This window comes from Salminus brasiliensis, chromosome 18 (genome assembly GCF_030463535.1).
Source record: "Salminus brasiliensis chromosome 18, fSalBra1.hap2, whole genome shotgun sequence".
NCBI lineage: Eukaryota > Metazoa > Chordata > Actinopteri > Characiformes > Bryconidae > Salminus > Salminus brasiliensis.
The window spans coordinates 17542736-17565971 of record NC_132895.1 but is presented as its reverse complement, the minus strand read 5'-3'; the positions used below and the strand labels follow the sequence as shown (position 1 = coordinate 17565971).

Here is a 23236-nt window from a genome sequence, read left to right as displayed (position 1 = left end):
CTTTGTACTCAAAATGAGTGCAATTTGAAACAGAGTCTTCAGAAGGCTAAATAATGCGAACATAATAAGGTCGTTTTTAAGGTTTTTGAACACAGTCCTAATGGAAAGTGTGAAAAATACACTACTTCTAATCTTAAACAAAGCTATATGTTTTAAAAAGATCATCAAACACAAAAAAAGTATTTCAGTGCTTGCAGTTTAAGTTGGACAGACCAAGGTCCCTGTGATTCTTCAATGGAGGGAGACCCATAAGGAGCCAAAAAAAGTCTGTGAAGCTTCTTAAGAATTGGATAAAGATTTTATTAGTAATAACTTTAGCAGTAAATTGCACTCAAATCTAAAGACGAATCAGCATATTTCTGCCATATTGTTTGCAAACATTTTTTAAATAATAATTATTGTTAAGTTGAGAGTCTTGTGAGTGGTTTAATACTAGGTCAGACAAGGTCAGACAAAAAAACGGGAAAAACAAGATGCATTGCACTGCAGCGCTCTCTTCCCGAATGTGCTCATGTTTGGCACCTGAGTAGCGATAACGGTACATATTGACCCAAGTTTCTTGTCCCTAAAACTTATGTTTTGGTCTGCAAGATTTATTGTAGCGAAAAACAGCACTATGTGCCTATGCCTAGTGAGTTGGTAAAGGGGTGCACTGAGGGGCTTCTCTCTTCCTTGCTCCTTGTGGCTGTCTCAGCACCTTTACAGTTGCAGGAATGCTTACGTTTTGTGTAAACACAGTTTTCTTACCTGAGGGGTCCTACAATATTAGGCTCAGTGCCCAGTCGTCATCATTTTATTGTACTCATACATTCGTGTGCAGCTGTATCATCTGCGCACAAAGCAAATGTCACTTTACAATAAACTATACTTGTACCATTAGTAATCTAGACTGACAAAGCTACACATACTGCAGGACAGGACAGTCCAGTCCTTACTAAAGATGGCACACGGCTCTTCTTCCTGCATAAATACCTGTTCTCAAAACTCAAATCCACTGGGCGCAAGTGCTTATGTTTACCAAGAGTGGGGGGAGGTGAAGGAGACGAGCAGTAAAAGTTCTGAGGGAAACACAGGAACGGTTTTGTGGCTCTACCACTAGTCAGGGAGTGGATGGAGTCCACAGTTGATCATTTCTTCATTTTCAGGTCGGCCTCTATTGCACAGCGCCTGCCCCTGGTGCCCCCGTCCTGCAGCAGTAGAGTGAATAAACATACATGGCTTACTATTCAGCATATGCCTTGAGACAAATATGCAATGAATGTAATTATCAGAGTGAAATGAACGTGTCAGCACTCATACAGACCCATAGAGATTACAGGGCTAATGAAAAGACAAAAGCTATAAATTTCTCTAACAGGTAGTTCTTACACTCACTGAGTGATTTATTAGGATGACCTGTGCATCTACTCATTGAGGCAGTTGGGCACCTGAACAGCCAATCATCTAGCAGTAGTGTAGTGCATAAAGTGATGCAGATATGGTCCAGCAGGACCCAGATAGCCACTCAAACACACAACACCTTGAAAAGGATGTCCTACAACAGCAGAAGACCACGCCAGGTTCCAGTTCTGTCGACCAAGAACCGAAAGTTGAGGCTGCCGTGAGCACAGGCTCAGCAAAACTGGACAGTTTAAGACTGAATAAAACATGTCCTGGTCTGATGAATCTTTGTTTTTTTCTGAGGTAAAAAGGTAGGATCACAATTTTCTACCAACAGATTCTGTCAACAGTTCAGGCTGGTGGAGGTGGTGTAACTCATCTCAAACTGGTTTCACAACTTGACAATGAGTTCAGTGTTCTACAGTGACCGTCCACCCGCTGGACCTGAATTCAGTTGAGAACCTTTGGCATGTTGTGGAATTGGAGAGTCACAGCATTAAAACTCCTTTTCGGCAGAGTTGTGAAGAATTTAGGCTGTTTTGAGAGTAAGATATGATAAGTGTAGTCTTCCTAATAAAGTGCTCAGTGAGGGATAATGACAAGAAAAAAATGCTTACAAAGAGAGAGAGAAGGAATGCAGGAGAGGCCATGGGAACGCTGTCCTGTAAGAAAACAAACAGGTGTCAGAAAGGATGATTATACATTCATACATACCTTTACACAGACACAGAGTGGAGAGCCATGCACTAAAGGGCAAGTTAGTTATAGAAACACAATAACTATTCATCTATTTCTCCATTTTTTCACATGTATACAACACCAAAACTTGCAAAAACAAAAATGCCAAGGAGAAATCTGAGTTACATTTTTACCTTTCTTAATTCATGCCTACAGAGGAATTTAAACCTATGCAGTCCACCAGCTGACCTATGATTATCCATTCAGACCAACTCACCCCCCAGTCAAAACATTTTAAGGATCTCGTTGCCCAAAATAAAAGTTTTGGGCTCTCAAAAGTTGTGCTCTCAAAAGTTTTTGGAGCACAATTTTCAACCCCCCCCTACCCAGAGAAGACACATGTTGAAGCTGAGAGGAACCATCTTTGGGACGCATACTTGAAGACAGGGCAGCTAGCTGGTAAAAGGGGAGGTTGACATGCTGGGTGTCTATCATTATTATTTTAGAAAACAGAAGAAGAGCTGAAATGATTCAAAATGACTTGAATGAAATTCTCACTATATTAACAGACTTTCCTCTCCTATACTGTTACTGGTAATGTGTGTCTGTGTCTATTTTTAAAAGGTTTAAAATAATTCATAAATCAGAATTCAATTTTAAGATGACAAAGAAAGTGGAGTTATGAAATAACTGAATTTGTGAGGCCCTCCTCTTACCAGTTTTATCTCTATCTTGTTCACACATTTACAACAAAGTCTGTGCAACCCACCACCCCATCACCTCCCTTTAATTTGCCATAACTCTCATGACTAGCTCCACTTATCACATGGGGTGTCTATCATTATTATTTTAGAAAACAGAAGAAAAGCTGAAATGATTCAAAATGACTTGAATGAAATTCTCACTATATTAACAGACTTTCCTCTCCTATACTGTTACTGCTAATGTTACAGCTTCTGTTCTGACTGCAATGATGTGTGTGTTCGGAAAGAGTCTGTTTGTACGGCTTGTCTTACCTTGTCATTAGGGTCCTGCTTGCGGTTGGCCTCTCGACCGCGCAGGCTTTTGGCGCTGATGCCTGACTCTGAGGTCTGCATGATGAGCTGAGTAGCCAGAAACTGCTGGATCTGCTCCAACACGTCTCTCTGCATCTCCACGGCCATGTGGAAGACATCATGGTCTGAGCTGTTGTACATTACCGCATTCTGGAACATCAGCATGATGTCACGCTGGAACTCCGCTGTGGTTCTGATCAGCCCATTTTCAATGTTCTTCTTTATGGTAGAGAGGTCCATGGGCCTGAGACAGAGAAAGAGAATTTGTGTCTATTTTTAAAAGGTTTTTAAACAGAACAGTGAGTAAAAATGAAACACTTCATAAATCAGAATTAAATTTTAAGATGACAAAGAAAGTGGAGTTATGAAATATGTGAGGCCCTCCTCTTACCAGTTTCATCTCTATTTTGTTCACATGTTTACAACAAAGTCTGTGAAACCCACCACCCCATCACCTCCCTTTAATTTGCCACATCTCTCATGACTAGCTCTACGTATCACATGGGGGTCTGGCCTTCTACCCCAAAGCAGAAGCCACCTAAACTTCAGCCCAAAGTCTTCTCCCTTTTTTACAGTCTCCTGTATCATACGCTGATGACATGGTCTGAACTCATGAAAAAACATATGCATTTTATGCAATGGTATAAAGAGGCAAATAAGAAATTACTAATTCCTGACTTCTTACCTGTGAACAATACTATGGTAACCAGGGGCGATGTCATCTGTCACTGGCTGGAGGAAGACATTAGCATACCTGTACCAAAGAACCAAGGGCTAAAGTTACTTTGACAGCTGTGGCAACACATGCCCTAAAGCTTGCTTTTCAGTAGAGGTGTGATCACTTCATAGAAAGGAAGTGTGTGTTCTCTTTTGCTTGAGTCAGTTTAAGGGTGGGTTTATGCTCGTAGTTCAGTTCCCTTGGTTTGGACCAAAGCAGAACATGATGATGATGTTTTTGAGTTTGGGTTGGCTTAGAATTCACACCTGAATGGACAGATTTTATGACAAAGTTTCACTGGAAATACACTAGATGGACAAAGGTATTGGGACACCTGCTCATTCATTGTTTCTCCTGAAATCAAGGGTTCTTCCTGCTTTTGTTGGAGTAACAGTCTCTCCTGTCCAGAAAAGTTTTTCCACTAGATTTCAGAGCATTGCTGTGATGATTTGACTGCATTCAATAACAGAAGCCTTGTTAGTCACCACCCAACCTCACCCCCAACTCTCCAACTTATCCCAAAAGTACTGGATGGAGCACCATCATTCCAGAGAACACAGTTCCACTGCCCCACAGCTCAATGCCCACACGTGGCATAAGCCATTGTGCCAATAGATTAATGTTTATCAGCTCCAGAGAGTGTTATTCTATTGGCAATACGTGTCTACAGGGACTGGACAAGCTGTGTGTGTGTACATTTGCACAATTTAAGTAGGTTCTAACTAACTGCACTAACAGAGCAATCGCACCAAGCCTCATTTTAATTGCACCCAAACTACCAAGTCTACCAACATCCTATGTGTAATTTCCACACCAAAGCATTTGTTATCTAACTGGATAGTGGACAAGGTATTGCTGTTGCTTGCAAAGACATTTGACCTGTGATTGGCTGCTGCCCGCCACACCAGCATGATTGCTTTCTTCCAGATCTTCTGTGCTTGAATGGCCTCCTGATCCTCACTGCTTATAGAGCTGAAAAAGAACATGCACATTTCATTAGTGTCTATTTTACAAATAATCAACTGTCCACAAGTGTGCGAGAGTCTGTGCATTTGGCTCACTCACAACTGGGAGGAGGCGGGGCTGCTGGGGATAGAGTCAGCGGTGGTGTGGAGCTGTAGGGAGGAGGAAGCCGTGTGCATGCTGCAGCCGTCTTCACTCTCGCTGGCCGGAGGCTCCAGTTCCGTTTCCCCCTCCGCCTCAGAAAGATACCCCTCCACCCCCTCTCCTTCCTCATCACCCCCACACTCTTCACCCCCATCACCTGCCAAACCCACCTTTGCCTCCAATACACTGCCCTCTTCAGCATCACTCACTCCTTCATCATCCTCTTCTTCCTCCTCTTTGACTTCCTTCTGAAATTGGAAAAAAAAGGTTGGATAGCATAGTGGTTATCACCACATCCCCCATATAGGAGATGTAGGAGCTTAGATTTCTTGTATAGACAGGAATTATATTAATACCATATTTTGGCTATAGCTTACATATCTGTAAGAGGCTGTTTACACTCTGCTTTAACGTGTTATTGGTGATCAGATCATGTTCAGATTTCACTTGATCACATGAAAGAACAGGTGTAAACGCAATCAGGAAGTTGTGATTGGATTACGATCGTCTCACTTAAACCACATTGACAGGAAGTCAGAGGTACAGCTTGACCACATTTAAACACAAGTGTAAACGCAATGCATTTTCTGTGGCCAGATACAACTACCATTAGATGACTGAGTACAGCTGGCAATGTTCTTTAGCGTTTTTAATAGTCCAGTGTATTTGCAACCATCTATTTTTCCACTGCATTGTGGAATCTCTCATTGTTTTAGTGAACAATGTAAACAGAATCTGTTCAAAGTATATCCAGATACTATTGATTATGAAACCTATGTTTATGCAAGGTGTAAACAGCCTCTATGAGACCTTAGACAAGACTCTAAGTGCTACATTCCCCCACCACTATAAACCACTGTCAAAAACAGCACCTGTTAAATACATACATGAACTATATGTCCAAATGTCTGTGGACAGCCCTTCTAATGAATGCATTTAGTTATTAAGTTGCACCCATTGCTGACACAGATGTGTGAATGCAAACACATAGCTTGTCTAGTCCTTGTAGAGAAGAAGTGCCAACAGAATAGGACTCTTTGAAGCAGGTAAACATGAACCTTTCGGCACCATGCCTAATTCCAGACATGGGCTAAAGGGTTATAAATCCCCCTGCACTGAGCTGTGGAGCAGTGGAACCGTGTTCTCTGAATTAATGGTGCTCCATCCATTATTTTAAAATGAGTTGGGGATTTGGGGATGAGGTGGGGTGGTGATCATCCTACATCCTGACCTTACTAGTGCTTACTAGACCTTATTAGACCTGTAGCTGAACGCAATCAAATCCTTACACCAAAGCTAATAGAAAGCCCTCCCTGGACAGTAAGATTTTATAATGCCCTTCTAAAAAAATTATAATGCCATTTCTGAAAAAAAAAAAACACAATGAATAAGTGGGTGTCCCAATACCCATATAGTGCATACAAATTGCCTGCAGCTTCACATGTCCTGGAAACTTCAGCTCTTTATTACCTTTATTACCTTTATTACCTTTAGTACTTTCTACTTTTTTTTTTTTAAATTATCCCCTACCCTATTTATTGTTTAGTGTCATTTTCCTTTAGTTTAAGACTGTGTTCTGTGTTTCTTTGTTACTTGTCATACGTGTTGCTCTCACCAAGACAAATTCCTTGTATGGGTAACATACTTGGTGAAATAAAGAGATTCTGATTCTGATTCTGATTCTATTATACCTTGGAGTGCTGTCTGGCAGTAGGATTGTTGTCTGCGTGAGAACCTAAAAGCAAGATAAGAAAAAGATAAAATAAAGATTTGTTTGTGAAAAGAATAAAACTACAACACAAATAACCATAAATAAATTGTGATTTTATTGTTGATGTCGTGTTGGAGACATTCAGGATGTGTAATTACTACACAAAGTCTCCTTTAACTAATTAAAATGGCACTATTTCTTAAAATACTTCATTAAATCAGTTATCAACATTTCTCTAAATTTAAAAAGTGCATATTCTCATTACTCTTCATTCAATTAAAATGCCTTTATTGCAGCACAGTTATGGATAAACAATTACGTGACATATACCCAGAGAGGTGTACCAGTGAACAATGTTGCTTTTGCACAGTACTGTATGCTGTACTTACAGGTTTAACCTACCTATCTGGGACTGTGGCCATTCAACACTTTCACTCTTGACTGCAGCAGGTGGTGATGCTGTATGCTGGCCTCCCTCTTTGCATTGGCGTTCTGACTCTGGTTTTGGTTCAGAATGAGCTCCTGTCATGTGAGTATGCGCCAACTCTCCAGAGGGGCGGCAAGACAAAGTGGATGAGGAGGGGAGTGGGTAACCCTGCCCACAGCCCTCACTGGAGCCACAGGGCTCGTGTCTGACCCCAACGCCTTCCCTCCTTCCCTGCAGGGCTGGGTGCAGTGAGGGGACAATCAGAGATTCTGCACAAGCAATGTTAGGTGGCTCAGAACCCACAGGCTTAAAGGAGCTGGACTCCCAGTGACCCGACAAGGCGTGGCCTGTGTCCTCACACAGAGACAGAGCTGCCTCCACCGCTGCTGCATCTAGAGCCTCTGCATTCCCATCACCCTGCAGTAAAATAAATGGGAGATCAGCAAAATGACAAAGAATACGACCTAGATTATTAGTATAGCTTTGGAACGTTGGTTTCGGGCTTTGGTTGTGTGGTGACATACATATAAATACATACACACATACAACAATTATCTTACCATGGTATAAATATGAAAGAGGTTGTAAAATGCATTGGATCACATATCAGTATTATGTATTAAAGCATATTCCAGTGTTTTATAGCCTAACGTGCATCTGCCACATCTCTGCCATATGGTCTATTAGCACAGACAATCATTTTAATGAGTTTCCTTGTAAAACTAATTTTATGAGGCTCCAGAGTGGTACAATTATCTGAATGTCGGCCATTTCATTGGAGGATTTTGAGTTCAATTTCTGGCAATGCTGCAGACGTCTGTGCCAGGAATTTAAGACAACATACTTGGCCTGGCTCTTACTGGGTGAGCGGTAAGGCTCTCCTTTTTCCCACCTCATGCGACATGAAATTGGTAAATTATGGTCATGAAGAGATGCGCATGTATAACAACAATACTCAAAAAAGCTGTTTAAGACAGAAAATGATTAACAAGCCCACAGTGTGTCAAGAAAACATTCCCCACACCACTATACCCTATCCACCAGTCTGGACTGTGAACACTAGGCAGGTTGGATCCATGAATTCAAGCTGTTGGTGCCAAATTCAGACCCTACCATCTGAGCTTCTAGGCAGAAATCAAGATTCATCAGATCAGGCTATGTTTTTCCAGTCTGCAACTGCCCAGTTTTGCTGAGCCTGTGCCCACTGCAGCCTCAATTTTCTGCTCTTGGCTGATAAAAGTGAAACCTGACATTGTCTTCTGCTGGTTTGATGTGCTGTGCATTCTGAGATACCTTTCTGCTCACAACAATTGTACAGAGTGATCATCTGAGTTCTGCTAGTTTAAACAAGTCTGGTCATTCTCTGTTGACCTCTCCTCAACAAAGCTAAACTGCGGCTAACTAAATGTTGTTGTTTTTAATAATAATTGATGGTATGCTAGAGATGCAGCAGATAGGGATGAAAAGGTTGAGCATTAGAGAATTTTAATAAATCAGTTTACTTAACTAAAAGAAAGGAAATTAAAACTTCACCTTGTCCTCAATGATGGCTATGATGTCTCCTACTGTCTCCAAATCCAGCTCGTCTGCCATGTAAGACACAGTGACCAGGTCCTCTTCCTCCAACATTGATGCTTTACTCTCCACTGAGACTGAGTGTCTATCATCCTCTCCTGCTTTAGAATTTAAAAAATATACACTCAGTCAAACAATCTCTTCTTTCTCACAAACACGTGTACACATGCATGCAGAAGGACCAGCAGAAACCACGATTCTATCATAAAAAAAACAACAACTGTGCAAGCAAAAATGCTGCATCAAGGTGAGTCTGACTCATCATCAAAGGAAAAGATGCATTGGTTGACTGTCCAGAGCTGCTAGTGCGCAGGAGGATTAGAGGAAGAGGAATAGGGGGAAAGAGTAAAGCCCCTTTCACACATGCACTTCTATGTGTACTTGTATTTAACTGTAATTAAATAAACAGGGAGGGGTTACGTGTGTACATGTATTTTCTCCCTGTCACAGGGTCTTCCCTGTCCTCAGCTGTAGTGTACAGATGATGTACACTAGAATGTCTAACATATACCATAATGCAATACAATGGTGTCCTACTACCGACAAAGAGCAAGTTGTTGCTTTGTGTCAGACCTTCTAGATAATTCTGTTCACAGCCTGTCAGCAGCCATCTTTGCAACACCAGTTACACAAGACCAGGCTCCCATCTTTATGAATGAGTAGAGACCAAAATACCCCAAACTGAAGGTCAAATTACTGTTTCATAAATATATTAGATTATTTGGCTTTGACTTGTTCTGGCTAATGCACTTGGGTAAATCTCCCCATAGAGGGGGGCTTTCCCCACTGCCATATCAACTCTATATCATGTATGTTTCAAAACTTCTGTCACATTTTTAATAAGCAGTGTTTCCAAACTGGTGTCTGAAAAGTCTCTTGGTCGTTGTCTAGTCAGTTCACTGTGTAGAAAAATACTATGTAGTAAATAGGAAATGAATTAACAAGTGTACCATTCTGAACAACACAGCTTTTGTATGGTGTTGTGTGTGTTCCACATGAACTGTGTTCCACACAGATATGTTTGTCATCTTGATGTTCTCTTTCTTTGATTATCTATAGTTTTTGACATTCCTTATTTATTTGGAGTCTGATTTTGCTATAAAGTGAATATGCTGATGCTTGTTACCAACAACAAATAAGACCAAATCTGTTCTATTTAGTTTAGCAGTTGAGAGTTTTAGCATTAACTCATGAGTGATGAATTTTGAACATGATTCCAGAGAGACACAGAAAATATCTTATTTGCATTGATGGCAATGTAGGCAATGTATTTTGCAATGTATGTATGTATGTATGTATGTATGTATTAGGAATGGACCTGTGGGTAGTTTATGGTCTTTATAAACGTGTGCATCAGAGTAAACGCAACGGCCAAAATTACTTGTAAAGGTAACCTGGGTGTGAAAAGGGCTTGCGAGACAGTGAGAGGGGCCGAAAGACACCTGTATCTAGAGAAGCAGAGGTGTCCACAGGAGGTGCTACAGCAGCAGGTGGGGCAGCACGGGAGGCGGACTCTGCAGGAGCCAAAGAGCCCAGCTGAGAGGGAAACTGGGTGGGGCCAGCTTCCAGCAGACGAGACAGCGTGGGAGCACCTGGGATGTATGCACACACACACACACACACACACACATACCATTCCAACCCAATCACACAGACCACACAATCCAATCACACACATGGCAGACCACCAAACAAACAGCATACAGAGAGAGCAAGCTAGATGTTAAGCTGAGAGAGAACCTCACACTGCAGCATACAGTGCCTGTCAAAAGTTTGGATACCTTGAAATGTTGGTTGCTTGATTGTATTGGTAGATAAAATGTTTGTAATGACAAGTAATGTTTGTTGTTGTTAATTAACAATTAAATTAAGTAATGACACACAGCTTGTCTACTTCCTGTAGAGAAGTACTTCCAATAGAATAGGACTCTCTGGAACAGATAAACATGAACCTATTGGCAGCATGCCTAACGAAAGCCTAATGAGGGGTTTAAAGCCACCAAGCACTGAGCTGGTGTAGTGGAACTGCGTTCTCTGGAATGATGGTTCACTGTCCAGTATGTTTGGGATGAGTTGGGAAGTTGTAGATGAGGTTGGGGCTGTGATCATTCAACATCCGGACCTCACTAACTCTTCTGTCGCTAAATATAATCAAATCGTCACAGTATTGCTCCAAATTCTAGTAGAAAGCATTCCCCGGACAGTAGAAACAGTTACTCCAACAAAAGAAGGATAATTGATACTATTAATTTCAAACAAAACAATGAATTACCAGGTGTCACGATACTTTTGAAGGAGGACAGTGTTTGACGTTTTATGGTATGTCTAGGTCCCTTTCAAGTGTTATTTTATTTTTCTACCTTTTAAAGCATTTAAAAGGCTACAGGTTCCCAAACATTTCACAGACAGTGTACACAGAAACTAAGTGACATATGACAGAATGAGCATCCTGCCATTACTGTAACACTTCCTTGTGTCATTTAGGACTCTCAGCTGGTGGTTCATTAAGGGAAAGTGTTAATAAACCAGAAACCATTGTGAATTCATAAGAAACTTAAGGGACGTAAGGTATATGTCTGCAGAAATGTATGCTTATAGGTGTGTTTGTGTGGGTACCGGTCACTGCCTGGGAGGCAGATAGAGCAGAAGCTGTGAGCTGTGATTCCTGGCTTGCTGCCACCTGACCAGACGGGGACTCCCCATCCGCCACCTGAAACATACTTGGCATGAGTGTGCTATTCTTACCAAATCCTCTACCACTATAACACACTGATGTCTGTACCAAATGTAATTATTATTTCATATATTTCTGAAGCAAACGTTAACCAACATGCAAATCACACACGCCAAAGTAATTTCCTTAGTTACATAAGTACTAAATCTAAATAATAATGATATTCATCATTATTCATTACCTGATTGGGTAATGGGGTAATTAAGGGTAATGCTGCTTTTAACAACAACAGGAACATCATACCAACTGGCAAACATGGTGGTGGTAGTGGAACACTGTTTGAGTGTTTTACAGCCTTAAGACCTGTACAGCTTGTTATTATTGAATAAACCATGAATTATTTTCTGTACCACAGATTTCGTAAGTAGGCTGTCTATGTTAGCTGTCCATGAACGGAAGCGGAACCATAATTGGGCTGTGCTGTGAGAAGGTTACCCAAAACAGGAAAGAAAATCCACATCTTAAAGGATGAAAAGAAACAAAATTTTGCCGTGATCTAGTCAATTCAATTCAATGACTTGAACCCAACAGAGATAATATTGCACATCTACAACCTACATTTCAGAGTTTTCCAAAGACGAGTGGCCTCAAATTTCATCACAACAAAGTGAAAGGCTGATATTTTTAATAGATTTAGATTACATTTTAATAAAAGGGAGCCATTACTTTTTCACCCAGGTGTTTTGCATCTTGGACAACTTTGCTCTTTAAATCAATGGATCTGTGCTTTTAGTTTGAAAAGGCTTTATGAAATATTACAAACATGCAATAATAGAGAAAATCAGGAAGGGGCAAATACTTTTTCACGGCATATGTTATTTTGTGAGGCTGACCAGTCTGGGGCTGGTGGAGAGGAGGCTGCCTTTCTTCAGCAGCTCGGACAGCAGCGGTGAGGGTGGCGGTGTGGCTTTCTGACCTAGCAGCTTCTTCTGACCTGCACAGTCCTCCAGCAGCGAGCTCAGCCCCACCTCCACCAACCCAGCCCCAGGCAGCTCGGCCACGGGGGTGAACACTGCCGAGCCAGCGCCCTGCATGTGGAAATGAAGAACTTGTGTAAGAGGTGTAATGAAGGGACAACAAGATCGAACATAAAGGCAAGGAACTTACTGGGGCAGCTGTGCCCAGATCTTCAGATGAGTCTCCTAGGTTAAAGTCCAGGCCTGGGGAGGCGGCCCCAGATGGCGAACGCATGGTCACACCGGACAAGCGCTTTGGGGTGTTCCTCACTGCCTGTCTGGCTGCAGGAGAAAAGAGACAATGTGCTTCAGATTCACGGTTGTAAAAGTCTAGAGAACCAGCTCAGCCATCATCGTCAAAGAAACACCAATGGTTCACTTAATACTCAATATCAGCTCCTGCCCACTCAGCACATTTAAAAAATTAACATTACAGGAGACGTGAGTCTCTGCAGACTGGAATTGTGGGCTTGACAAAAGGCAGGTGTGTGAAAAGGCGATGTATGCAATAGAGTGGGCACCAAGAGGTTACTTGTATTGGCAGAAAATGATGGTTGCATATAAGTTAGGCAATGACTATGATTAGTATCTATCTATAATTTAAAAATATATATTTGTTCATTTAAAAAGAACAAAATAGCAAAATTCAAAGTCTTTTGAATATATCTAGGATACGTGAAAATATCATCAAATAAAAACACTCTCTTGTTGCAAAAGAGCTTTAGTTGATGACTTTAAAAACTAGCAATCTAATTTCAGCATTCCGAAAAAGAAAGATACCATGTATGAAAATAAAGACTTACAAAGTACATGGATAACTGTTGTCGACCCAATGAGCTACTGGGACATTGTGAATGTAACTATAAGTGTGATGTTAGCATGAGAGCAGTGTAAGAAGGTGAGATTTCCTCCAGTACCCTGATAGGCTGCGTCTGTCGCCTTTCTCTTCACCTCAGCCTCCTCCTCTTCTTGCTTTCTGCTCCTAGCGGACACAGATGCATCAGTAACGGTATGCAAAGTGACATGCTAGACATACATAGCAAGACAAATCTGTCCCAAGTTCCCATTAGCTACTTGTTGTACAATACTTGAAAGATCTTTACTTTAGGAGTGCTGAGGACGTGCATGTGGTTCTTACTGTACAATCTCTCCCCATAACTCTTCTAATCTGGTGTCCAGGTGGCCTGCTTGGATCAGTTCCGCCTCTCTCTTCAGCTTCCTAAAGACAAAGAGCAGGAGAGTGAGACCTGGATCTGTCAGGACAATGACTAGACAGAACATACGTTTATTTGTTTATTTGAGAGACACAGAATAGGAACTATTCTACATAGTTTATATATTAGTTCAATATAAAGTTACAATACTGTTATAACAGACTGATATACTATCACTGTATTTTAATTTGAGTTGCACAATATATTGTTTCAGCACTGATATCACAATGTGCACATGCGCAATAGTCACATCAAAAACGTCAAAAAGAAATTCTTAATTTTCGCTGCTTAATACAAAAGGAAAATTCACACTGTTCTCATTTTCCATGATAGATCTACTAGAGGAAGTTTATATATTTCCTGTATTGGTATTTTACTCCAATCCTAGATATACAGATACCTTTATCAATATTGTGACATGGTGAATTACTGATTTCTGGTGAAATCTGGTAAAAATCCTTGTATTTATTTTATAATAAAATATATATGACAGAAAAATAAATATTACAATGTCACTTGCTTTTCCAAATTCCATAATTTAGCAGTTTCACCACAGATATTTTAGATTAACAGCTCTGGTTTCACAAGCTCCCACTACACACACTGTGATCTCTTTCTAAATTTAATGTTTGTACAGCTATTTCAGTGTATTATTGATCTGAGCACCTTCACAGCCTATAGTAAACGCCACAGTGCTTTCCTTTCATACTTGATGTGCTGCCTAGAGTACCAAGAGTTTTACTACCACACAGCTCCCCAGCAATACTAAATCTAGGGGAGCCAAAGATGATGCCCAGGATTCCAGAAATTAATGATAACCATGCTGTTATAAAAACACGAATCAATAGTTACCTCTTTTTCAGACACAGAAATTCTCATGTAAAACCACCAACACAGTAGTTTTTATAATGTTTTTTATACAATGTAAGTAATATGTTATAAGTGCACTAAGACTACCTGTGCTTTTCCTGAGTGTCTTTGATGAGCTTCTTCAGCTCCTCGATCCGTTCTGCAGTGAGCCTGCGCACTATCACATCTTCCACTGTCTCCACCACCTCTCCTTTCTCACCCCGCTTCCTCCTGTGTACAAAAACACACACCCAAGTAAGGCCAGTGTCTCTCTCTGGCCCTAACCTGATTTACCTCCAAGCCCATGAGGTGCACGTGTCAGGTCTGCAACTGTTAATTATTATGTATGACTTATGTCACATGCTTAGATAGACATTTGTGTGTATTAGCACTGTTCCCAATAACGCCTACCAGCGCTGGTAAACCCTGAGTGTGACTTACTTTGGGGCCTCTGTGTTCTCCAGCAGCTCTGAGTACTGGGACGCGCAGTGCTGACAGAGACAGAAAAAAAATGTCACGCAACAACATGTCCTGTCAACAAAGCTCTCCCTACTGCAGTCTGACTCACTACTGCACTGCACTTCACGTTTGTACAGTCACCAACCTTCTGAGAGAACCAGTCCGGAGGTCGCCCAGGTTCCGCAAATGGCTTAATGGCGCGGCTGACGGACACCCTGGAAAAAAATAAAAGACACGTACACATAAAACAGAACTGCCTGAACATGCACAAAAGAAAGCGAAGTCTCGGATTTAACTATTAACACAATGTAAGATGCAGTACTGTGCAAAAGTCTTGGGCTGGCATGAACTAATTATCTCAGCAATACATTTTATTAAGTAAAAACATTAAATTATACTAGAATAAGCTCTAAAAAACACATATCCGTTAAAATTCTTGACATGCTTCTTAGAAGAACACCGTTAGAAGACATAATATCTAGAATAGACTCTACACACTATATGGATTTGTCCATGTCCACCAGAAGCTCACCTGATTTCCTGTACTGAAATACTGATTAGATTAGATTAAACTAGGTGTTGGAAGGTAACTGTGAATACTGGGCTTCCTTGAGGATATCTTCGGAGATTGTTAAGACAACGCAGTCACACACAAAACATCACACTTGCATTTACTCCAAAGTGTGTTTTCATGACCAAATAAACACAAATAAAGACACCTTTTAAGGCTTTTGCACAACCCTACAGTGACACATAGCAGCACACATGAGATTAGGCATCACCAGTTTTGGTCTCCGCTCTTCATGACTGAGGAGGCCAGGCACAGCTTCTCTCTGATGGACCACGGCTCAGTGGGGCCCAGCAGCAACTTGTGCTCTGTCCAGAGAAAGTTAAAGACAGGGCTAGTTCAAGACACTGCAATGTTCAGCCATTTCAAGTATACAACGTTTCTGCTGAATAGGCTTTGAAATATGGCAGTCCTGCACAATCCACTCTCTATCATCATAACGGATGGTTACAGCTGACAGGAGCACTTGGAGGAGAGGGTGTAGGAGTGTGATCTCCATCAGATTTAAAACGCTAACGAAGCCATTTTGCCCACCGCACTCCAAAAAACGTGCATCGACCACCGTTGATAGCACACGGTTTGGTATTAACATGGCTGCATGCTTGTACAGTTAGCTTACTGTGTGTTTTCTCCTCGGAGCTCTGGGCTGTAAACGTACCGTTCGCTGTCATCTTGGTGTCTCCTGTGGATCAGCCAATGAATGTCATTCTCATCTATGATGACTGCGATTCCTGGGAGATGTGGGTGCAGACAGCTGCATCGGACATAAATGTGAACGCATCGGGCTTTCATCTACGCACCACAGCCTTCACAAAAGCAGCTCTCGCAGGCTCCACATCGCGATCCCACAGTGGTCGACAATGCACACAGAATTACTTACTGCCAACTCCGCTCGCCATTTTGTCATGACTGGACTGGACCCACCGCGCCTCGCATGACAAGCGCCTGCTTATCAAATGTAACGGTGCATATCCGGTGTGTAAATTTACCAATAGGACTTAAACGGGAATAAAAGTCCACGCCATAAACGGTCTTTTTAAAAAACGTCTACATCTATAAATGTCGTCCAGATACATCGGCAATGCAATGATGTGTTCATGCACGTTGGAATAACATGAGAGTACTGATTAGGATTTGGGTCACAATTAGTTGCTCAGGATATACTTATAAAGAAACGCTGCATATGTTTTTTTTTATGAAATCTGAAATCTCATCAGGTTGCCATGTCAGTCTATAACATGTGACCGTTATCGTTAACATCTTTTCTGAAGCATCATCCTCAATGTAGATGTGTCCTTTTTCCAATAGTGACATGAGAAGATTGTTTGGTTAGTACAACATTTTCTAAACGTGACGACTTTTGTTTCATAGAATGTTCAAGCCGTCAATGTTCCTAGTATGTTCTATAATACGTTTTTTAAACATTTCCCTATTTTCACAATTGAATATGGGCTTTTCACACTTGGCAGACATAAAGGTAATATATTAGAAGTAAAATAGTAAGTTCGGAAAATGCTCTATTTCATGTTTCAATACATTTCCAAATTCTTTAGTCTGGAAAACAATTTTGTCACAATTCTTCAATATTATGTATCAGCGTGATTACTTATTAAGTACAGTTGTATCAGTGTGTTTAATAGTTAGTTTTAGGAAAGTTAGCTAGCTACTTCAAACGTTTCCATAACGTTAGTATTTGTATATCGGGGGACGGTGTGTGAGAATTAACTATTAAAGTGGTGATACAAACCATTGAGGCGTCACGTGTTTTCACAACTGTCCTGGGACGTTACTTCTAACCTTCCTGGAACGTTTAGAAAAACGTTGTTACAACGTTCTTTGTTAGATGAAAAGTGAACCTAATAGCAATGTTTTGCTACTGCTGCGGTGTTAGAGACTGCATCATTGTAACCCTGTGCATTTGTAACTGACTGACTCCCTGTCAGCCAGTATACTAAGGTTATAACCACGTCCTCAAAACAGTGTAAGGATTGTTTAACAAGAGCTTCGCTGTGACTAAATCCAGATCCGATGTTCAGTTTATCTGCAGTATCTGTGTTAAAGAAGAGTGTTACAGCTGTTTAACCATTTGCAACACAACAGCCACAACAGTTAACGTTACTCAGCTTTTATTTTGACTGAAAACACTTACCGGAAGCTTTACCCTGTCAGCTAGCTAATTTTCCATTTATTTATACCCAGTCCTTTTATCAATCAGTCTTACACGAGAGTTCGGTTTCTTCTAGTTATCAGCTCTCACGACACTGCGCGAGTTTTATTGTCATCGCGTGTTCTCGGAACAGTTTTCACTCATGAGCCGGGGTCGCAGGACTCTGTGTGTGTGTGTGTGTGTGTGTGTGTGTGTGTGAGAGTGTCTGTCTGTCTTCATTCATGAGAGCTGCTCCACGGCCCAGTTGCATGTCGGGGGATTAGCTCAAATGGTAGAGCGCTCGCTTAGCATGCGAGAGGTAGCGGGATCGATGCCCGCATCCTCCATGTACACCTTTTCCAAACTACGTAGATATACGATCACGTTACAGGCGGAGTCTGATTTGTAGCTTTTAACCTGTCATGGTATTTCTCTCTATGCCATTACCGACCCCGTCTTAAGAACTATGCTGTAAATAAATAAAAAAAATTTTAAAAAAAATTCTGAAAAGAGGACTGAATGAACAAAGTTCCAGTAGACTGGAAAATCATTGAACATTTAACACTGAACATTGCACTCAAATCTATAAAATGATGAACAGCGATGGGTGGTTTAACAGTGGGGGATTAGCTCCAATCCGCTCTCCACTGAATGACGTGGAGCCTTACATCACAGCGATATTCAGTAAACGTGTGACCATTGTGAAGCTGTAAAAATCACATTAAATAGTAAAAATCACATTAAAGAGTTGTCCTCTGTTCAGAACTTGAGGGTATGTTTTATATTCTCCTGCATAAAAACACAATTTGCCCACTTTTGATTTTTTAATGAATGAACACAATTTGCCCACCGTTGCCAATTTAGACATCTAATGAATGATCCTGAATCCACACACTTTAAAAATGTTACTGCTGACAAAATGTCACTAGGGAGAAAAAGGCAGGAAACGATGTTTGCAGATAAGATTAAAATGATGTTCTTTGTTCGTTTTACCAAAATGTTTCGTTTCCAGTCTTTTTGCGCAGATTTGCAGTGTTGTTGCAAAAACTTGAAAGGGTGTATGGGGGATTAGCTCAAATGGTAGAGCGCTCGCTTAGCATGCGAGAGGTAGCGGGATCGATGCCCGCATCCTCCAATCAAGTGAGTGTTTAGAGTTATAAATAAACCTCTGTTTTTTCCTGGAAGCTGTTTTGTTTCTGGTCTTGTTAAACTGTAGTGCTCAGCATACAACTGAACTGTACCAAACCAGACTGAACAGTTATTTTGCACTCTGCCTATTTGCACTATGACTATTTGTACATTTGTACACCTGTACAGATGTTCTTTTCTGTAAATATATTTTCAGGTCTTTATTACCTTTAGTACTTTTTACTTTTTCAATTTATCTCCTACCCTATTTATGCTTAGTGTCATTTTCCTTTAGGTTAAGACTGTGTTCTGTTTTTTGTTACTTGTCATACGTGTTGCTCTCACCAAGACAAATTCCTTGTATGTGTAAAATACTTGGTGAAATAAAGAGATTCTGATTCTGATTTTGATTCTGATTCTGATCTATATTCTCTCATTACTTGTTTATAGATCCCCTGCAATTCTGCATATCTGCAATATTGACTATTTCTCAGCTGCAATATGCACACATGTTGCTTTGTCTATATTATCAAATTTATTATCTCAGGATCTCTTTTCTAGGACCACTGCTATTCAGCAATTCTAAAATATATGCATTCATGAATTTCGCACTATTTCTATTTCAATGCAGTTTGTTACGTGTAAACATCGTCAGGATTGCTACTTCAATTGGTTGTACATTGAGAAATGCCAATGAAGGAATCTTTTTTCCTTCGCAACGAGTAACTGAAGTAGAAGCGGACAACTCCGCTCTTCTCTGAATGACGTGTAACCTTGCATTGTATGGGGGATTAGCTCAAATGGTAGAGCGCTCGCTTAGCATGCGAGAGATAGCGGGATCAATGCCCGCATCCTCCAAAAGCTCCTTTTTCAGTCTGTTCAGTACCACTTAAACTGCCCTAAGATCTCCCCCTATGCTATTACCTGCGCCACCTTAACGACGACGCTGTTACACGGAAGGTCTATTGGATAAGCCCTGAAAAAGTCACGGAGTACATGAACAAAAGTTCACTACATTAGAAAATCCTTGTGATCATTTCCCCCTAGAAATCAATAATCATTGAATAAAGAACTATCTTCTCAAATCTGAAAAATAACGCACTTCCAAAAAGAAAACAGAAATCAATATTAATAAAAATAAACAGAAAACTATATTGTTCTTGGTGAAACCCTCATGCTACTAACTTCTTTCAGTGTGGGGGATTAGCTCAAATGGTAGAGCACTCGCTTAGCATGCGAGAGGTAGCGGGATCGATGCCCGCATCCTCCAAAGGCAGCTGTTCAAGTTCCAACAGGAAAAATCACAGTAAAGAGTTGTCCTCTGTTCAGAACTTGAGGGAATGTTTTATATTCTCCTGCATAAAAACACAATTTGCCCACTTTTGCCAATTTAGACATCTAATGAATGATCCTGAATCCACACACTTTAAAAATGTTACTGCTGACAAAATGTCACTGGGGAGAAAAAGGCAGGAAACGATGTTTGCAGATAAGATTAAAATGATGTTGTTTGTTCGTTTTACCAAAATGTTTCGTTTCCAGTCTTTTTGCGCAGATTTGCAGTGTTGTTGCAAAAACTTGAAAGGGTGTATGGGGGATTAGCTCAAATGGTGGAGCGCTCGCTTAGCATGCGAGAGGTAGCGGGATCGATGCCCGCATCCTCCAATCAAGTAATTGTTTAGAGTTATAAATAAACCTCTGTTTTTTCCTGGAAGCTGTTTTGTTTCTGGTCTTGTTAAACTGTAGTGCTCAGCATACAACTGAACTGTACCAAACCGGACTGAACAGCTATTTTGCACTCTGCCTATTTGCACTATGACTATTTGTACATTTGTACACCTGTACAGATGTTCTTTTCTGTAAATATATTTTCAGGTCTTTATTACCTTTAGTACTTTTTACTTTTTTAATTTATCCCCTACCCTATTTATGTTTAGTGTCATTTTCCTTTAGGTTAAGACTGTGTTATGTGTTTTTTGTTACTTGTCATCCGTGTTGCTCTCACCAAGACAAATTCCTTGTATGTGTAACATACTTGGTGAAATAAAGAGATTCTGATTCTGATTCTGATCTATATTCTCTCATTACTTGTTTATAGATCCCCTACAATTCTGCATATCTGCAATATTGACTATTTCTCAGCTGCAATATGCACACATGTTGCTTTTTCTATATTATCAAATCTATTATCTCAGGATCTCTTTTCTAGGACCACTGCTATTCAGCAATTCTGAAATATATGCATTCATGGATTTCGCACTATTTCTATTTCAATGCAGTTTGTTACATGTGAACATCGTCAGGATTGCTACTTCAATTGGTTGTACATTGAGAAACACCAATGAAGGAATCTGTTTTCCTTCGCAACGAGTAACTGAAGTAGAAGCGGACCACTCCGCTCTCCACTGAATGACGTGTATCCTTGCATTGTATGGGGGATTAGCTCAAATGGTAGAGCGCTCGCTTAGCATGCGAGAGGTAGCGGGATCGATGCCCGCATCCTCCAAAAGCTCCTTTTTCAGTCTGTTCAGTACCACTTAAACTGCCGTAAGATCTCCCCCTATGCTATTACCTGCGCCAAACTTAACGACGACGCTGTTACACGGAAGGTCTATTGGATAAGCCCTGAAAAAGTCACGGAGTACATGAACAAAAGTTCACTACATTAGAAAATCCTTGTGATCATTTCCCCCTAGAAATCAATAATCATTGAATAAAGAACTATCTTCTCAAATCTGAAAAATAACGCACTTCCAAAAAGAAAACAGAAATCAATATTAATAAAAATAAACAGAAAACTATATTGTTCTTGGTAAAATGATCCTGAATCCACACACTTTAAAAATGTTACTGCTGACAAAATGTCACTGGGGAGAAAAAGGCAGGAAACGATGTTTGCAGATAAGATTAAAATGATGTTGTTTGTTCGTTTTACCAAAATGTTTCGTTTCCAGTCTTTTTGCGCAGATTTGCAGTGTTGTTGCAAAAACTTGAAAGGGTGTATGGGGGATTAGCTCAAATGGTAGAGCGCTCGCTTAGCATGCGAGAGGTAGCGGGATCGATGCCCGCATCCTCCAATCAAGTAATTGTTTAGAGTTATAAAGAAACCTCTGTTTTTTCCTGGAAGCTGGTTTGTTTCTGGTCTTGTTAAACTGTAGTGCTCAGCATACAACTGAACTGTACCAAACCGGACTGAACAGCTATTTTGCACTCTGCCTATTTGCACTATGACTATTTGTACATTTGTACACCTGTACAGATGTTCTTTTCTGTAAATATATTTTCAGGTCTTTATTACCTTTAGTACTTTTTACTTTTTTAATTTATCCCCTACCCTATTTATGTTTAGTGTCATTTTCCTTTAGGTTAAGACTGTGTTATGTGTTTTTTGTTACTTGTCATCCGTGTTGCTCTCACCAAGACAAATTCCTTGTATGTGTAACATACTTGGTGAAATAAAGAGATTCTGATTCTGATTCTGATCTATATTCTCTCATTACTTGTTTATAGATCCCCTACAATTCTGCATATCTGCAATATTGACTATTTCTCAGCTGCAATATGCACACATGTTGCTTTTTCTATATTATCAAATGTATTATCTCAGGATCTCTTTTCTAGGACCACTGCTATTCAGCAATTCTGAAATATATGCATTCATGGATTTCGCACTATTTCTATTTCAATGCAGTTTGTTACATGTGAACATCGTCAGGATTGCTACTTCAATTGGTTGTACATTGAGAAACACCAATGAAGGAATCTGTTTTCCTTCGCAACGAGTAACTGAAGTAAAAGCGGACCACTCCGCTCTCCACTGAATGACGTGTATCCTTGCATTGTATGGGGGATTAGCTCAAATGGTAGAGCGCTCGCTTAGCATGCGAGAGGTAGCGGGATCGATGCCCGCATCCTCCAAAAGCTCCTTTTTCAGTCTGTTCAGTCTGTTCAGTACCACTTAAACTGCCCTAAGATCTCCCCCTATGCTATTACCTGCGCCAAACTTAACGACGACGCTGTTACACGGAAGGTCTATTGGATAAGCCCTGAAAAAGTCACGGAGTACATGAACAAAAGTTCACTACATTAGAAAATCCTTGTGATCATTTCCCCCTAGAAATCAATAATCATTGAATAAAGAACTATCTTCTCAAATCTGAAAAATAACGCACTTCCAAAAAGAAAACAGAAATCAATATTAATAAAAATAAACAGAAAACTATATTGTTCTTGGTGAAATGATCCTGAATCCACACACTTTAAAAATGTTACTGCTGACAAAATGTCACTGGGGAGAAAAAGGCAGGAAACGATGTTTGCAGATAAGATTAAAATGATGTTGTTTGTTCGTTTTATCAAAATGTTTCGTTTCCAGTCTTTTTGCGCAGATTTGCAGTGTTGTTGCAAAAATTTGAAAGGGTGTATGGGGGATTAGCTCAAATGGTAGAGCGCTCGCTTAGCATGCGAGAGGTAGCGGGATCGATGCCCGCATCCTCCAATGAAGTGAGTGTTTAGAGTTATAAATAAACCT

General features: G+C 40.5%; 1 protein-coding gene and 8 non-coding genes across 12 annotated transcripts; 8 read left to right on the top strand and 1 right to left on the bottom strand.

The window, feature by feature from the left end:
• Positions 1–276: 276 nt before the first annotated feature.
• brd8a (bromodomain containing 8a) lies at positions 277–16514 on the bottom strand. Of its 4 annotated transcripts, none has more exons than XM_072662835.1 (20): positions 16090–16514; positions 15646–15739; positions 15009–15078; positions 14846–14895; positions 14513–14635; positions 13480–13560; positions 13259–13323; positions 12493–12623; positions 12219–12413; positions 11268–11361; positions 10094–10243; positions 8610–8752; positions 7052–7493; positions 6630–6673; positions 4897–5183; positions 4711–4803; positions 3799–3867; positions 3075–3357; positions 1998–2042; positions 277–1187 (listed from the first exon to the last, which is right to left on the bottom strand). In XM_072662835.1, exons 1-20 carry the CDS (start codon positions 16100–16102, stop codon positions 1128–1130), a joined length of 2532 nt encoding a protein of 843 aa, XP_072518936.1. In that variant the 5' UTR covers positions 16103–16514; the 3' UTR covers positions 277–1127. The 4 variants fall into 4 exon arrangements, with proteins under 4 accessions (XP_072518936.1, XP_072518937.1, XP_072518935.1 ...); XM_072662836.1 differs by having other exon boundaries at positions 8610–8749; XM_072662834.1 differs by having other exon boundaries at positions 4897–5186; positions 16090–16513.
• Positions 16515–17851: 1337 nt separating this feature from the next.
• trnaa-agc (transfer RNA alanine (anticodon AGC)) lies at positions 17852–17924 on the top strand. The gene has a single exon. It is a non-coding gene; the product is annotated as a tRNA-Ala (tRNA).
• Positions 17925–18639: 715 nt separating this feature from the next.
• On the top strand, positions 18640–18712 carry trnaa-agc (transfer RNA alanine (anticodon AGC)). Its single transcript has one exon. It is a non-coding gene; the product is annotated as a tRNA-Ala (tRNA).
• A 778-nt stretch (positions 18713–19490) lies between these two features.
• Positions 19491–19563, top strand: trnaa-agc (transfer RNA alanine (anticodon AGC)). The gene has a single exon. It is a non-coding gene; the product is annotated as a tRNA-Ala (tRNA).
• Positions 19564–19902: 339 nt separating this feature from the next.
• On the top strand, positions 19903–19975 carry trnaa-agc (transfer RNA alanine (anticodon AGC)). The gene has a single exon. It is a non-coding gene; the product is annotated as a tRNA-Ala (tRNA).
• A 1163-nt stretch (positions 19976–21138) lies between these two features.
• Positions 21139–21211, top strand: trnaa-agc (transfer RNA alanine (anticodon AGC)). Its single transcript has one exon. It is a non-coding gene; the product is annotated as a tRNA-Ala (tRNA).
• A 498-nt stretch (positions 21212–21709) lies between these two features.
• trnaa-agc (transfer RNA alanine (anticodon AGC)) lies at positions 21710–21782 on the top strand. Its single transcript has one exon. It is a non-coding gene; the product is annotated as a tRNA-Ala (tRNA).
• Positions 21783–22550: 768 nt separating this feature from the next.
• Positions 22551–22623, top strand: trnaa-agc (transfer RNA alanine (anticodon AGC)). The gene has a single exon. It is a non-coding gene; the product is annotated as a tRNA-Ala (tRNA).
• A 507-nt stretch (positions 22624–23130) lies between these two features.
• Positions 23131–23203, top strand: trnaa-agc (transfer RNA alanine (anticodon AGC)). Its single transcript has one exon. It is a non-coding gene; the product is annotated as a tRNA-Ala (tRNA).
• Positions 23204–23236: the final 33 nt, after the last annotated feature.

Excerpts from the sequence above, each read along its gene's own strand:
- brd8a (XM_072662834.1), bottom strand. Across the intron at positions 7,494-8,609 it reads TAGCCATCATTGAGGACAAG|GGTGATGGGAATGCAGAGGC; the intron begins GTGAAGTTTTAA and ends ATTTTACTGCAG. Across the intron at positions 1,188-1,997 it reads CATTCCTTCTCTCTCTCTTT|GACGGGGGCACCAGGGGCAG; the intron begins GTAAGCATTTTT and ends CTACTGCTGCAG.